The 15,647-nt window shown below is 39.1% G+C and overlaps 1 protein-coding gene across 5 annotated transcripts in view; it reads right to left on the bottom strand.

Moving 5' to 3' along the window:
- LOC146361039 (voltage-gated inwardly rectifying potassium channel KCNH7-like) overlaps positions 1-15,647 on the bottom strand; it is a 79,401-nt gene that overhangs the window by 47,275 nt on the left and 16,479 nt on the right. For all 5 annotated transcript variants that reach the window (XM_084922469.1, XM_084922470.1, XM_084922472.1 and 2 more), the window contains exon 3: positions 2,696-2,851. In XM_084922469.1, coding sequence (XP_084778595.1) covers positions 2,696-2,851 — 156 coding nt within the window. The remainder of the gene's footprint in view (positions 1-2,695; positions 2,852-15,647) is intronic.

The raw sequence follows: 15,647 nt of genomic DNA, 5'->3' as shown, positions 1-15,647 counted from the left end.
TACTGCGGAAATGAATAAAGACAGTCCTACATATTTGTTTAATGTGCATGCTGAAGGACATAAAATATACCACAAGATCCTTCACAGTGTTACTGCAGGCCAACGTAATGCACTTTAAAGTAATTATCTGGTTAAAACGGAGGTTGTCTGATTTGGTGACTATCTGAATTTAGAAGTAGGAAATCAGAGCTCATCCAGGCTTTTGTCTGTGACATGCCTGGAGTGTAGTTGACTTGTATCATTTGGCTTCCTGGATAAGTACAGCTGGGTATCTGCAGAGCAATTAAATTGAATGCAGTTTTTTCTAATAATTTTACCTAAGCGAATCATTTATAATGTAAAAAGTATTGGTCCCAGCATTTAACCTTAATGAACTCCGTGACTAACTTGTGTGTGAAGAAGAGTCCCATCTAAAAATTAGTAGATTTACATCTACAAATTTGCATATAAAGATATGCAATGCAGTTCTTTTGCTACCATTAGTGTATTTTAATCACTGTAGTAAAATACTGTGGTCAGCCGTGTTAAATGAGCACAGACACCAGTCCAATTTCAAGATCATTTGACTTTCAATGGTGCTATTTCTGTGCTATACACTCTAAATCCTGACTGAATCTCCTCAGACTAACCATTCCTTTGCAGATGATCAGCTAACTGTTTGAATACCACTATTTCAATAACTTTTAAAAATAACAGCAAGTTTAGAAATCCGTCTATAATTAAGGATCGATTAAGGACTTTTTAAAATAATGGTTTAATTACCACCACCTTAAAAGTTTGTGGTACAGCCTGATAATAAAGATAAATTAATTAAATTGGATGGATGGATAAAATTGAAGCATTAATGGTCAAACGTCTTTGAGCAGTCTTGTATAGGGCTGGGTATCGTCACTGATTTCTAGAATTGATTCGATTCCGATTCACAAGGTCCCGAATCTATTCGATCCACGATTCGATTCAATTCGATTTAAATCTGGGAAATTTTGCCTCAGACAGTCAGAAATATTATAATTCAGATCAGTACATTTACATATTTTTGTATCTATAAAAAGGAAGCTGACACTCGCAAGACTTTATCAAAGGTGTGAGCATCACAGCAGATGCCTTTGTGTCAAAGTAGCTGAAGATAAAACACAGAAAAACATAAAGGTCATTTTCCTGGCCTGGGGTTTTATAAAAATATTCTGCAGTACATCAAAAACGAAAGAAAACCATTAATCAACATATGAACATTACCTCTGAAGTTACAGCGGTTTTATTAGAGGTACGGCTAAGCGTTTTGCATTTTGCATAATTTTAAAAAGTTTACATTTGTTCAGAAGCCTTCCGAAACATCGGAATCAGCGAGCTGTCGGCTTTCAGCCCCGACCGTGTCCGTGCCGTCGGGTGAGAAAGGCAACATCTCACTGATTCTGATCTGTCCGCGGGTCCGAGCTTTGTGTTTACATCTTTGTGCAGAATCCTTGTACCTGCTCTCAATTACTGTTTTAGCTGTTTGGTGGTTCTTGAAATTTTGTGAGGTTTAACCTGAGATTCTGGCGTTTCGGGCAAAATAAATTAATATTAAAAAATCGATTCAGGATTTTAATGAATCGATATCACGTTATCCAAGCCAGAATCAATTTTAATCGATAAATCGATTATCAAAACCCACCCCTAGTCTTGTAGGAATGGGGTTTTTTTTTCTGTCTGCAGAAGCCACTGAGAATGTTTAGCTGCTTATAACATCGTTCAGCATGACAGGTTTGGTCGTGCATCAGTCAAGGTCTGGGGAGCCATAACCATGGTGGCATGCACAGACTTCTACAGGCTAGGCAATGAATTCTAACTACCATTAGGTAAATCCCTGCTCCAGAGCTAGGTTGCACCTCAGATTGTCCAGGAACAGCATTGCCCTGGACCAGATCTGGAAGGAGATCCCTTAGTACACCATGTATTGTCTCACAAGGGGCATGCAATTGACAGGCATGCGTCACGGGGCCTCGGTGTGGTAGATTTATGGTGGACCCAACTGCAGGACAAATAATACAAAACACAAAACAAAAGAATCTAGAAAACTCAGATAACAAAAAACATGGAACACAAGAGGTAGACAGCATGAGGGAAGTATGATGACAACGTGACAAAGAACTGTGGACTTAAATACACACATCAGAAAATGAGGCAAAGTGGAGACACCTGGTGAACACAACTGAACAGAAACTAACTAATGAGACAGCAGGAAGCAAAACTGAACATAACAGAGACAACACGTATGAACTTGACAAAAAGTTAAATAGACAGCGATATAACTGACTTAGGAGAAAAAACTAACATGACGCAACTAAATGACGAGTCTAGACAACAACAATTATTTACTCTGATTCTGTGTATAATTGTGACTAGATAAAGACCAGGCCACAAATATGAAATTATTGCAGGCAACAACAAAAAAGCAGCAAGTTATACTAAAGTGAAATATCAATTATAGCAGACAGGAGCATGTGCAACGTTAAGATTATAGTAGGTCTCTAGTATATTTATGTATTTCTAATATATGTCCACCTTTATAAGTGTATTATTTCTAACACTATATTTACTTAATGGTACAAACACAACCAGATTTGGGGAATGAATAAAAGCTCCGACCAAATGTCACAGACGGTCGTCTAGCACCGACCCACTCCTGCCTGGGGCCTTGCATGTTTTTACTCACATTGGTCAGCTTTAGAAGGTGAGGTATGGTTTAGTCTCTCCAGCGAGTCACTGCTGCCTTCATCCAGGATGTAATCAAAGTTCAGGATGAACATCATGACCACACCCTCCTCGTTCTTCACAGGGATGATATGGGTGGCACAGAGGAAGTTTGAACCTAAGCAAAAGGAAATCACAGTTAGAAAGAGTTTTCTATTTGATTGACTTAGCATGTGAGCCAGTGGCAGATACAGAATCTTGAAATTATGAGGCCCAATCAATCTTTGTAATTTTTCAGTCTGAAGCAAAATGGAAAGCCTGATTTAAATCCCGACATAGCAGGTTTCTAGACATTTTGACCCTGGAGTTTTCCATTAACACCCTTTGACATTCAGGCATCTTATTCCAGATAAAGCTGCTCACACAGGCTGGTCTGGCAGAAAAATGAGGGTGAAAAGGTCAACAAGGCCTTTGAGAGGAAACCCACTGGAGCTCAAAGATTTTATACGTACAGACATGCGGCAAGTGTCCTTCACAGTTCAGTACAGTTGAAACATTGCAAACAGCTTACCTCAAACCTAACATTAGCAGATTATTTAAATAATGTATCCCCTTGAATAATGAATAATTTCTTCTTCATGTAACAACCATAAATATTTTCATAGCAGTTCTCATGGAAGGAAAAAAAAATGAGGCCCAATTACTAGAGTTGGCAATGGCTTCACAGTGGGAGGTAATTTAATACAACCCTTCTAGCTGCTAATGCCTCACATCTAAATGTTCCTAATTGATCAAATAGGAAAGAGGTGAACAAAAATAAAGCAGATATAGGAGACAAAATTGTAGACCATTCCTACCAGCTGACTTGTCCTAGCTTCAGAAAAAACCCTCAAATAAACAGAAAATATGATTGTTACATTTTTATTTTTAGGTTTGAGTCTGTCTTTAATCCTACTCTAGGCTTAAATAGTAATTGAAGTGTTGCCAACATTAGTAAAGCTGTAGTACAGGAGCAATGAACAAAAATGAGATGCATGTTTATGTTTTAACTAATAAACATAGACATTGTTGGAAGATGCTCTCTCACACACTAGACTTGAAATCCTGGTATCACTATTAGGCTATTTATAGCTCACCCAGGAGGCACCCAGCCCAGAGCGTTTCTTTTCTGGGGGAGCATAGATGCACTGCTGCTCAAACACCCTAAACTGCGATTCTTACTCTGCCTGCAAAAGAATTGTGGATTACCACTCACTTTCTTATATCAGGTTCTCAAATGCTACTGTGCAGCTTTGTAAACCAAAGTAGTTCACAAGGCCTGGCTTTGATTTATGTTTTAGGAAGTCCAGATTTTGCAGGGCTAAGCAATATCCAGGGCCTAACAGTATATCAGTGTCACCATGGGTGGGTTGAACTATTCATTTAAATCTGGGGCGGGGGGGGGGGCAGACGACTACTGTGCTTCCTGTGACTACAGTGTCAACACTGTAGCACTGTAGCTTACAGATAATACAGAACATAAAGTCACAGCAGATGGTTGTCTCTTCTTCACCCTAGTTCTGCCTACTCACTCACAGGGAATGACCAGATTGCTAGTGTTCCCTCTCCAGTTCCGTACCTTTACCTTAAAATGACTCTTGGTGTAAACTGGCACTATATACACACATATACACACTATGAACACAGCATCGACTACAGAGTGAGTATTAAGATTCCGAACAGCATTCTGATATAGCAACTATGACTTGAGGTAAAAAAAGAAGCTTGTTTTGAACCACAACTCAAGCAAGCACTTTGGCGACAGTGGGAAGGAAAAACTCCCTTTTAATAGGAAGAAACCTCCAGCAGAACCAAGCTCAGGGAGGGGCGGCCATCTGCTGCGACCGGTTGGGGTGACAGGAAGAAGACAGGATAATCCACATAGTTTAGTTTGCATTCAACATACTTTTTAAAAGCAATTTGAATCAGACTTGACTGTCAATTTTATTCACACGCTCCCCATACACTTATGAAATAACTACCCAGAAGATGGTAAATGGCCTGTATTTGTATAGCACTTTACTTAGTTCCTAAGGACCCCAAAGCGCTTTACACTGCATTCAGTCATCCACCCATTCACACACTGGTGATGGCAAGCTACATTGTAGCCACAGCTGCCCTGGGGCGCACTGGCAGAGGCCAGGCTGTCGGACACTGGCGCCACCGGGCCCTCTGACCACTACCAGTAGGCAACGGGTGAAGTGTCTTGCCCAAGGACACAACAACTGAGACTGTCGGAGCCAGGGCTCGAACCGGCAACCTTCCGATTACAAGACAAACTGCCAACTCTTGAGCCACGATCGCCCCAGAAGAGTTACCAATATGGCTGCCAAGTGGTAAGTCATGCTTCTAGAAGGACTTTGACGTTAGCTAGAGGGATTAAATCCTGACCTACACAAATATACACACATTATTAGTGGAATATTTTGGATATGAAAAGAGTGCATCCAGATATTATTGTGTACTTGCCTCATACTGACAGATTCAGTTATTTACCCCAACTTACAAATATGAACTTCAATCAATGACTTTGATTTTAGCTTTCATCTCAGCTCAGATATGTTTGTCATTATAAAAATACAAATGCATCTGTTGTTTTTATCCCTTTAAGCACAAGGAGTAGCACTGACAGTGATAAGCATCCTATAATTTGACTCACTTTGTTTGCAAATTAAAATCTTCTCCGTCTGTCTCCATGGAAACAACTGAGCGCTCCAAAGAAAGTTAAACTCGCTGCACCATTCTGTCATCAGTACAAAGTGACTTCAAGATGTTTTTCAAATGATTATCTTTATTCATCTGCCAATATACAAGGTGTTGAAAGAAATTTCCCTTTTATGGCAACAAACAAATGGAATAAATAATTTAGATGGGCATTTAACAGTGTTTCCACTGAAAACACAAACACCACCCAGCCACCTATCATTAAATTTTTTCAGTTGTAGTGTTGAAAAAGTGTCTGAAGTTGTACAAATGCACATTTGCATAGACTAACCAAACATGCAAAACAAATCACATGCATGCACACAGATGCCCTCACATGTGCACAACCATACAGTGCTGTGCAGAAGTCTCAAAGCATTCTATCCATCAACGAACAAAATCCATTAAAACTTGCTAAATATTATGTGATGTAGGTATAACCATCACTCAAGACCATGAGAAAAACATCTTATTCATTTCAAAGTCGGTTTATGGCATAGCAACAAAATCCCAGCACGTGGTAAGTCAAAGAATTATCTTCAAACACAAGGCGAACAAAGAGCCCCACACTAAACACACCATGCAGAGATTATATCAAGAGACAAAAGACAGTGAGCCAGTCTAAAATCCAGAGACCTGTGGCACATTTTCCAAGATTGAAAAACTGCACGTGTACCCAGGAGAACTGGAGATGCTCACATCAAATATAGATAGTTATGATTTCATTTTTATGTGATTAGTTGACTATACTATATTATTTTTTAACATACAGTACTTTCCAGTACTTGTAGTAAATTCGTTCACAGTACAGTACAGAGCAGTCTATAAAAGTAGTGCTTGCAGGGACAAAACCCCAGCCTTGAAATGCAATCTATGTGTGTACGTGTATGAGGGACTCTAAAAATAAGCTGCTTGGAATCCATAGGCATTTATAATTCATAAGTGTCAAGTATTATATTCTAGAAAACATAATGGTGACTTGGTGACAATGACTTTTTTAGGCAACATAAGAATGAGAATGGGTTTAAAGCTGTGTGTATGAAGAAGAATAGAAGAAGAAAGTGATGGGAATTTTATAAAAACGTAAAGTTTGTTAAAAAAAAATCAATATTTTGTTTATTATAATAATTTTTCATGTGATCTCATGTCATATACTTAGCAATGGCTCAATTCAAATACAGTTGAATATAAAAAAGACAATGGGGTAGAGAAGTGCTTATAGTTTCTAAGCCATACGGGGGCACAAGGACACTGTGATCTTTTTGTCATTACTTCAGTTGAGGCATGTGTTACTCGGAGCGGAGTGACCAGTTTTAATATGGGTTTAGTATTAGTTTTAAACCTGCATAAAAATAATAATTCTACATGGACTTCTTTTCCCTCTATCTCTTCTGGTCATTACTCCCTTACTCCTTCATGTCTCTTAAATCCAGACTCCTTTTTTTTCTGTTGGTTTAGTCCCCTTAGTCTTTATTTGCCTGCTCTCGTTCTCTGCCCCTGTCTCTGCATGTCTTTCTTCCTGAGAAGAAAGAGAGCTGCCCAGGTTCTCTGCAGGAAGGCCACCTGACACGTTATAAACGGACAGATCAGAAAGATTCCCGACACTGCTGCTGATGCAAATTTCTTCCCATCTGCCTGTGTATCCTGCCTCAGAGGAGTGTGACAGGCAAACACAGATACACATACATGCATGCACACACTCACACAAACAGAAATAACATTTACATTTCTTGTGCGCACACTGGCAGTGAGACAGCCAACCACACAAGCATGCGCACAAAAACGCTAATGAGGTCCACAGATCTCGGCTCAGCACACTCTGAAACAGCCACAGACAGACACTGGCTCACACACATAAACACACACAGTCACTCACACACAGCCTGCCGGCAGCATTAATTAGCAGAATGTTCTCTGTCCAACTAAATCTAATACGCAGGCAATGGAGCTGCTTTACATGGTGCAGTGTAATGAGAGAGCACACCTTTGAAATTCTCTGACTAAAACAACTTTAGTCAGAGAATTTCTGACCTGAATATTTATAAGGACAAGCAAAGCAAACACAGTTAAATATCTCCATTTAATAGATCGGGTGCCATCTCTACTGCTTTAACAACAGATTTAGAATTGGAAAAAAAAATACCCTTCAAACTTAAAGAAAGTGTGTGACTCAGCATCAGCCCTCCCATGACACAAATTTACAGTCATGGATGGATGAAGTGAAACAGAAACACAATCTGTTCTTTTCTAGTCTCTAATCCTCAGAGAATGGTGGATGGAGGAAAGTGCTGACACACAGTTCATGTAAGTGGCAAAGAAGCTCAAACTTTGGCAAGGTGAAAGTGATCTAATGCGCACAAAACTGCCTATCATCCCCATAAACAAGATTCTTGAGCCAAACCGGAGGGAATTCTATATATATAAGCAGCCTGATAAGACTACTGCTTTGCTAGTGTTGAAACTGCTTGGTGTGTCAAGGTCAAGCCTTAAGCCTGAGAGGAAACGTGGGTCTTATTCATTGAAACATTTTCCACTCAACTTCATTTCCTCGCTGACAGGGTGCAGTTAGGAAGCTACCTGGATTAACAGAGCTACCTAGTAATCTTTTGCTAGACAGATGGCTCGGCAGGATGGCAGCACAGTGTGTTACCAAGTGTATATGCAGACTACGCCAAATCACAGCATGCTCTTTAATGTTTTCAGACCAAAGCCACATTGTATAGCATTATCATTTTTGAACATAACTACTCTGGTACAGTGGGGAGTCAGTGTCCATTCTGATAAAAACACAAGATTAAAAAAAAAAAAGGTAGTTCCAGTCATGCAATGTCACCTCCATGCCAGTTTTTGTACTTGATGTCTCTCCAGTAACCTAGATGACTGGTCCAAGCAAAGACATTTTAGTACACAAGACTCCCGGGAACCTTAATTTGACCTCAAGGTTTGGACTAACAACAGGAACACTAATGGAGCTAAGGACAAAGTTCAGATGAGGGTAGTGTCTTATATTGCACTGATACACCAATGACCAACAATTCCAACAATGTCCTTTCATTACAGAGCTATCCAATACATGTCTCTGTTCAACACAGTTCTCTCAGTCTGTGCCTCACTGCCGTGATTCTCTTTTTCAACTTATATTAATTACACCATCAAAGGTTGTGCCAGTTCAAGCTCATTTTAAGCTTGAGGGATCACTGCTCTGCTCTGCTGAAGGGCATTACCTCCAGCCGAGCAGAGCTTTGAAATATCCTTCAAGAAGCTTGGAGCTCTTTTCCTGAAGCCTACTTAAAGAAATTACAAGAAAGCTTATGTAAGATATTTCAGGCTCTATTGAAGAATAAAGGTGGGCGTTACAAATTATTGACTTTCATAATCTCATTAGAATTGTGCAAATTCTTTTTTTCTTATATATTGTATTTCTATGCATGTTTCAATTAATAATATCCCATTTCCCCTATTTCCCATTTTCGTAGCAAATCATTAAGAAATTAGGGATATCTCAAGACTTTTTCATAGTATTTTATAGTGTAAAATTTTTGTTTTATACTGTAAAAGACCTGGTACTTTAATTATATTTAGTGCTGTACAGGACATGAGATGTCATTGTATTAATTTCACCAATTAAAGAAAATTTACTGATTTCTTCAATTTTGGTTTCAAAAAGGAAGAGAGTTGACAGTTCATTGGTAAATGACTTGTCAGCCAAGCAGGCAGTAGAGTTATCTTAATCCTTAATGTTTTCTTGGCTGTTTATCTTAGCCTGCCGAGGAAATAACCTGAGTAACCTGTAGGAGTGTTAACCCACTACTGAAATGGTAACTGTTCAGTTAAACCCTGGTTGAAAAGTTATAGCTCCAAAAAACCAAGATGGCAATGGCCAAAACACAAAACCCAAGGCTCAGCAGAGGTCAACAGTCTACGCTACTGGAAGAAATATTCAATTTTCTTACTGAGGTTTTGCAAACATGTGGTGAATAACCAAGTAAAATTACATCATCTGTATGGACCTGTGACAATCATGCTGACAATGTAGGATCAAACGAATAAAGCCCAAGTTACATAGGCCTAGAGATTAGTCTGTGACCAGCTACCAGAAACCACTGATCATGAGGGAAAAATTAGTGTTCCCTAACTAGCTGCTGGAAGTTGATGACAGTCATTGGAAAAATAATTGCTAGAGCCCTAGTCAGCGGTCAGCAACCCCCTGAGTTTTATCTCTCACTGGGAAAAATGTGTTGCACAACTCCACAACTGTTTTCGATTGCTTTGGTCTCTAGGACACTGCTGTGGTCGCAGTTTGAAGGTGTTGGACTTTTCCACAAACGCTGCACAGCTATTCCCTGAGCTGTATGGAAACTGTGAATCTGCAAACTGGAAATGAAAACCATTTGGCTTCAAAGTGAAAGTGTCTTTTGAAACATGCTGGCTGCAGGCACAACTTTTACTTTAAAGAATTGAACTTTTTCAAATTCTACTTCTACTCAGCTAATAATTAGTGAGTATTTGCAGGCCAACATAAACAACCATAGGCAGCTGTGGCAACTGGCTAGTAGCCAAAGTAGTCAAACAACATCTTATTTTCCACTAGCAAAGTTTCAAGATAAAGTAGTCCTCTTAGGCTACGTCCACACTAACCCGGATAGATTTGAAAACGGTGTCTTCGTCTGAAAATACTCTGCGTCCACCAGGGGCGATTTTAGCCCATTTTTGGGGGTGCTTCAGCACCCCCAAAATGAATCAAAGCACCCCCAAAGATTTCTTCCTTTTTTTTGGCCAATATTTGCTGTTTGTGTGACACACTACTAAAAATATAAAAAGCATTCAGTACTTGGTTGAGACGTAAGATTTTAACAACAAAAGTATACATAACCCCTCCCCCTCCCAAAATGGTTTGTTCCAGCTCGCCTCTCCCCTACTCTGGCTCTAGCGCCGTTGCTGCCATAGCGATAGTGGCTGAGACGCAGCAGAGCGGAGGTGTAAGTGCCTGGCTTAAAACAGGACATATTAGCTGCATTTAACCTTCAGTTACTCTTTATATAGTTAGGTAGGAGTCAGACCATGTTTCTTTTTAGCTGAAAAAACATTACACCCAGGTAACCTGCAGTGTTGAAAACGTGTTTTACCACGATGTTTGCTACCCTATAATCCGCCCTGCTCTGTAGTAAAATCAGCGACATTTGACCGTCGTGTTGCTCCCATTTAAATTTATATAACCTATTTAAAATCTAAAACTTTAAATTGTCCGTAGCCTAGTGTTGTTACCACTGTCCTGTTTGAAATGGATACTAACTAGCTAACTGACTGAATGCCCATTAACCTTATAACTCCTGTTGTGTGTGTGTGTGTGTTTGTGTGTTTGTGTACAGAGAGACAGCCAGGTTCATAATGGATATAAGGAAGTTTTTTCAAAAAAAGGAGCCACATTCAGGTAAAAGTGTTGTCAATGGAAAATTGTACTTAGTAGTCAGTATAATCTTTTAATGATATAAGTTTGCATATGGTAGAATACTGCATGTAATCACTTGTGTTTAGAAGTATATAGTTGGTGGCATATTGAAAGAATGTCTCATCCTAGGAGGTCTGTAACATTCCAGGGTGTTCTGGCGTTCACCCCCACATCCTAGGAGCATGGGAAAGGTCGTACCTTGTCTTATTGTTTTACGGTAGGATTAACGTAGTTATATCTGTTTTAGTCTAAGTGCTTTTTGTTTAGATGAACTTCTGGACTTCCAGTCCAGCAGGTTTAGGGAAGTAATTTATGGGGTCACACTCTGACACCACACACACACACACACACACACACACGTACACCTCCACATTTCAATGTATGGAACAAACGCTCACTGAAGTGTATAAATAAAAGACCAGGGCAGTCCTCAGTGCTTAGTCTCTGAGCCTCACTCTTGGTGTGTGAGCTCAGGAGGCTGCCCTTGCTAGCAAGAAAATCTGTGTGTTTGTGTGCTGAAGAAGTGTTTTAGAATATATCTCTTAACAAGTGTAAAATCAAATGATCTGTCAATCAAGAATAATGTTGGATCAGTGTTTCAATATTTATATCTTTTATTAGATGTTCATGTGGTTTGGTTATTTGCCTTTTGGTTGAAAGTAGACTGAGAGAGGACTTTTTGTTAGTGATCTTAATAGTTTTTTTTTCATATTAATGCAAATTTTCATCTAATTGAATACAATCTATTTGTGTATGATTGTCAGTCCAAAGAGGGAGAGAGGAAAGAGGGGAATGTGAGGAGAAAGTACAAGGTCAGGAAGAACCAGGTAAGAAAACAGACAGGGAACAGTGACAGGCACAACAGAAACTGTTAAACTGACAAAAAGAAAAAAAAAATTATTTTATTCATACAATCTGGAAGTTGTGTTCTCCCTATATTAAAGCTGCTATACAGAATCTGCAAAACAAACTGTGTTGAAACATTTTTGACCCTCTTTAACAACATTCCAACATAACATTATAATTGATTGGGGAGATTAAAATTAATGATATATTTTTATGTGGTTCAGCCACAACTCTACTAAAACCTCAGTCAATAATAGGTAGGCCAACTTTTGGACCATCTAGTTGTCTGTATGTCTGCTGCATTACATACATCACATTTGCGCACTATCAGAAAGTGCCAAACAGCCCTGGTTGAGTGAGGAGCTGTAAAGAGAAGCAGATGCTCTGTTTATATTCTAAAAATGTTTTAAGCTAGCTTGTTTCAAAATACTGCCGCTTTAAATGTTTTCCAAAAGCACACATACACTTATCAGTGTTTCTCACACTTTTTACAGTGTGTACCACCTGATAAAAATGCCGAGCTGTCCCTAGTACCACTATGAAAGCATTAAACTCATAAATCTTACAATCCAAAATTAGTATTATTAAATTAGTAAAATTAGTATCTGCAGTAAAGATTTTTTCATACATTGTATACATGTATACATGCAAAGTTGCCTCAATTTTTATAGTTTTTTATTAATATTTTGTAATAATATATTTGTAATAATTTATTCTGTTTTGGGAGTGTTTTTTATTTATCTGTATTATATTATACATACACATTAAAAGTGAATTTCTGTCCAAAAAATGCACTCAGTTTACTTTTTACTCACTATGAGCATCATTCATTATTCTCCCCCAGTAATTAAGGTTAGGATATGTATTTTTTTTATTCCAATCCATTCTTCTTTTGCAGCATTTAAATAACCTTTATCAGATTTGATGGTTTTGTTACAAACTTTTCAAAAAAGTGTTTTGCTTTTCTTTCACAGATGTGGGGATTAAATTGTGTTAAAATGTACAAAACAGTGATGTCATGTTTTGTGACGAGGACCCACGCACATAGAGACTTGATGGATTTAAGAATCTTATGATTTAATAAAGAAATTTGCAGACTTGCACAGAGATGGTAAAATTATGATGACTGATAACGGAGATGAAGACAACAGACAATGGGGACAGGGAGGAACAGGGGTTTAAATGCACTAAGGAGACAGTTATAGAGATCTCGGGACAACTGGAGACATTTAAGGATGCAGGGACTGACAGAGACAGGGAAGAAGTCTCATTGTGACGTGTAAAGTTTATCTTGCCTGGCTGGGCAGCTCTCTGGGTGCTCAGCACCCCCAAAGCTCTGATCCTAGAATCGCCCCTGGCGTCCACACTAGCGTTTTCAGTCGTTTTCACAGAGTTGTGCGTCCACATTGAAACGGCCGAAAATGCTTACGTTCCAGTCCTGCGCATGCGCAAAAGCGAGTGAGAATTAAATAATTTGAAGAGAAGCTATCTGGAGCATGTACAAACTGATATTAATCTTTTTTAGGGCTGTCAAAATTGAGAGCAATCAAAACAACTGCTGTATAATGCACTCTGCTATCTTTGTTTAATACACATGACTGCATCACATGACTTAAATGCGTCATCGTTTTAGAAAGTCTGCGTTTTCAAGTGCCCACACTGCGACGGGATAGCTCCATTTTGAAATGCATGCATAAAAGCTGGTACTTGTTTTCATCTTATTTTAGAAAGAAGGAATTAAATAGCTGTACTATTAGGTTGCTGTGGGAAATGTCACAGTTTTGCAATTCCTACTACATAGTTACACCACTTAAGTCTTTGAGCTCTAAATCTATAACAATTCTAAGTTCGTCATTTGTTTGTAAAATGAAAGTAACTGATAACTACAATGGTAGTTATCCGGTTCTGATGGAAATTTCTTCCTGTTAAAAGGGAGTTTTTCCTTCCCACTGTCACCAAAGTGCTAACTCATAGGGGGTCATATCATTGTTGGGTTTTTCTCTGTATGTATTATTGTAGGGTCTGCTTTGCAATACAAAGCGCTATGAGGCGACTGTTGTTGTGATTTGGCGCTGTATTGTTTTTATCATATTGTAAGGTGGACCCTACAATAATAGGGTTAGGTTTTCCTGTTGCATAAAGCAAGTTCGGCTATCTCTAGTTGTCAATTAGATGGCCTCACATGATTCTAGAATACTTTGGTACTTTGATTGAAAATTCTGCATGGAATCCAGATCCTATGGCTCCATACAAGCCCAAATCATCAATGGTCAGAAAACCAAACACATCTTCACCACTGCGCTTGGCACTGGTGGAGGTGTGTTTGGTTTTCTCCAAAAATGGCATTGCGTGTGATGGCCAAGCATGGTTTCATACATGCAAAGGACATTGTTCCAGAAGTCTTGTTATTTGTTCAGATACAACTTTGCACGCCTGCTGCCATGTTCTTTTTAGAGTCAAGAGGCCTTTTCCGTTCTTCCCTTCTAAACAACCCATACTTGTTCAGTCATTTTCTAATTGTCTTCTTCTTCTTCTACTATAGACACCCATCCTCTATCACACCAGTGGTACAGTACAGTGGTACAGTGATTTTCCTCTTTCCTCCTGCCTGTCAGCTCCATATTCAACATCCTTTTTCAGATGTAGTCACCATCCTTCCTCTGCATATGCCCATACATTGTCTCTTTAACTTTGTCAGATTTTTCAGTCTTTTTCTAATTGCCCTGTCATAAAATGTAATATTTCACATATAACTGAAGCCTGTAGAAACTGAGATGTGGCTCTTGGGTTGTTTGCAACTTCTTGAGCATTGCTCATTCTGAACAAGGGTGATGCGCAAAGCTGTAGTAAAAAGTGTTGATGGAGATGTACAGAGAAGGTCAAAAAGAGGTGCTCTGTCTTTGTGGATCTAGAGAAAATTAATAATAGGGTGCAAAGAGATGAGCTGTGCCTGTGCTTGAGGAAGTCAGGAGTGGCAAAGAAGTATGTGAGGCTGGTACAGGACATGCATCAAGACACTGAGATATGGTGGGATGGGATTACATCAGAGAACTGCCCTTCTTGTTCGCAATGATGATGGATAGGTTGACAGATACGATCAGGCAGGATTCTCAGTGGATTATGATGTTTGCCAATGACATTGTGATCTATAGTGAAAGTAGCGCGCAGACGAGAGCCTGGATAGGTGGAGGTTTGCTCTGGAGAGAAAAGGAATGAAAACCAGTGGAAGCACGACAGAATATGGGTGTATGAATAAGATATGGGACAGGTGAAAGGTAAACATAGAAAGAGTAGAGATAGTGAAGGCAGATGAGTTTAAATACCTGGGGTCAACCATACAAACCAATGGAGAGTGCAGAGGTGAAGGAGAAAGTGCAGGCAGGGTAAAGCAGGCTGATATGAGTGTCCGCGGTGATTTGTGAGAAAAGGATAGCAGCAAGAGTAAAAGAGAAGATTTACAAGATGATAGTGAGACCTAATATGACATATGGATTGGCGACAGTAGCACTAACAAAAGACAGGAGGCTTGGTTGGAGGTGACAGAGCTGAAGATTATGATTGACACTGGGAATGACCAAAATGGACAAGATCAATTTCATGAAGAAATGAGTACATCAGATCGACAGCTCAAGTTGAGTGTGTTGGAGACAAAGTTAGCGAGGAAAGGTTGTAATAGTTTGGACATGTTTGGACAGGCATAGTGGGCATATGGGACAAAGCATGGTAAATATGGTGCTACCATGAAAAGAGGAAGATGCATGGATGTGCACAACATTCAAATGAATAAAAGAAGGATATGAAGAGGGTTGGTGTGATAAACAATTTGGTATCTTTATTATTAAAAAAGCAACAACAATCCTTTGTAAAAAACTAAATTAGTTAGGTAATAGAAATAGCTGAATGTGACTGTGTACCTGACAGTTGCACAGCAGGAGGA

Source organism: Perissodus microlepis, chromosome 23 (assembly GCF_051167445.1).
Source record: "Perissodus microlepis isolate ML-2025 ecotype Zambia chromosome 23, ASM5116744v1, whole genome shotgun sequence".
In the NCBI taxonomy this organism is placed as follows: Eukaryota; Metazoa; Chordata; class Actinopteri; order Cichliformes; family Cichlidae; genus Perissodus; species Perissodus microlepis.
Note: the sequence above shows the minus strand (reverse complement) of the source record. Positions and strands in the feature narration are given on the sequence as shown.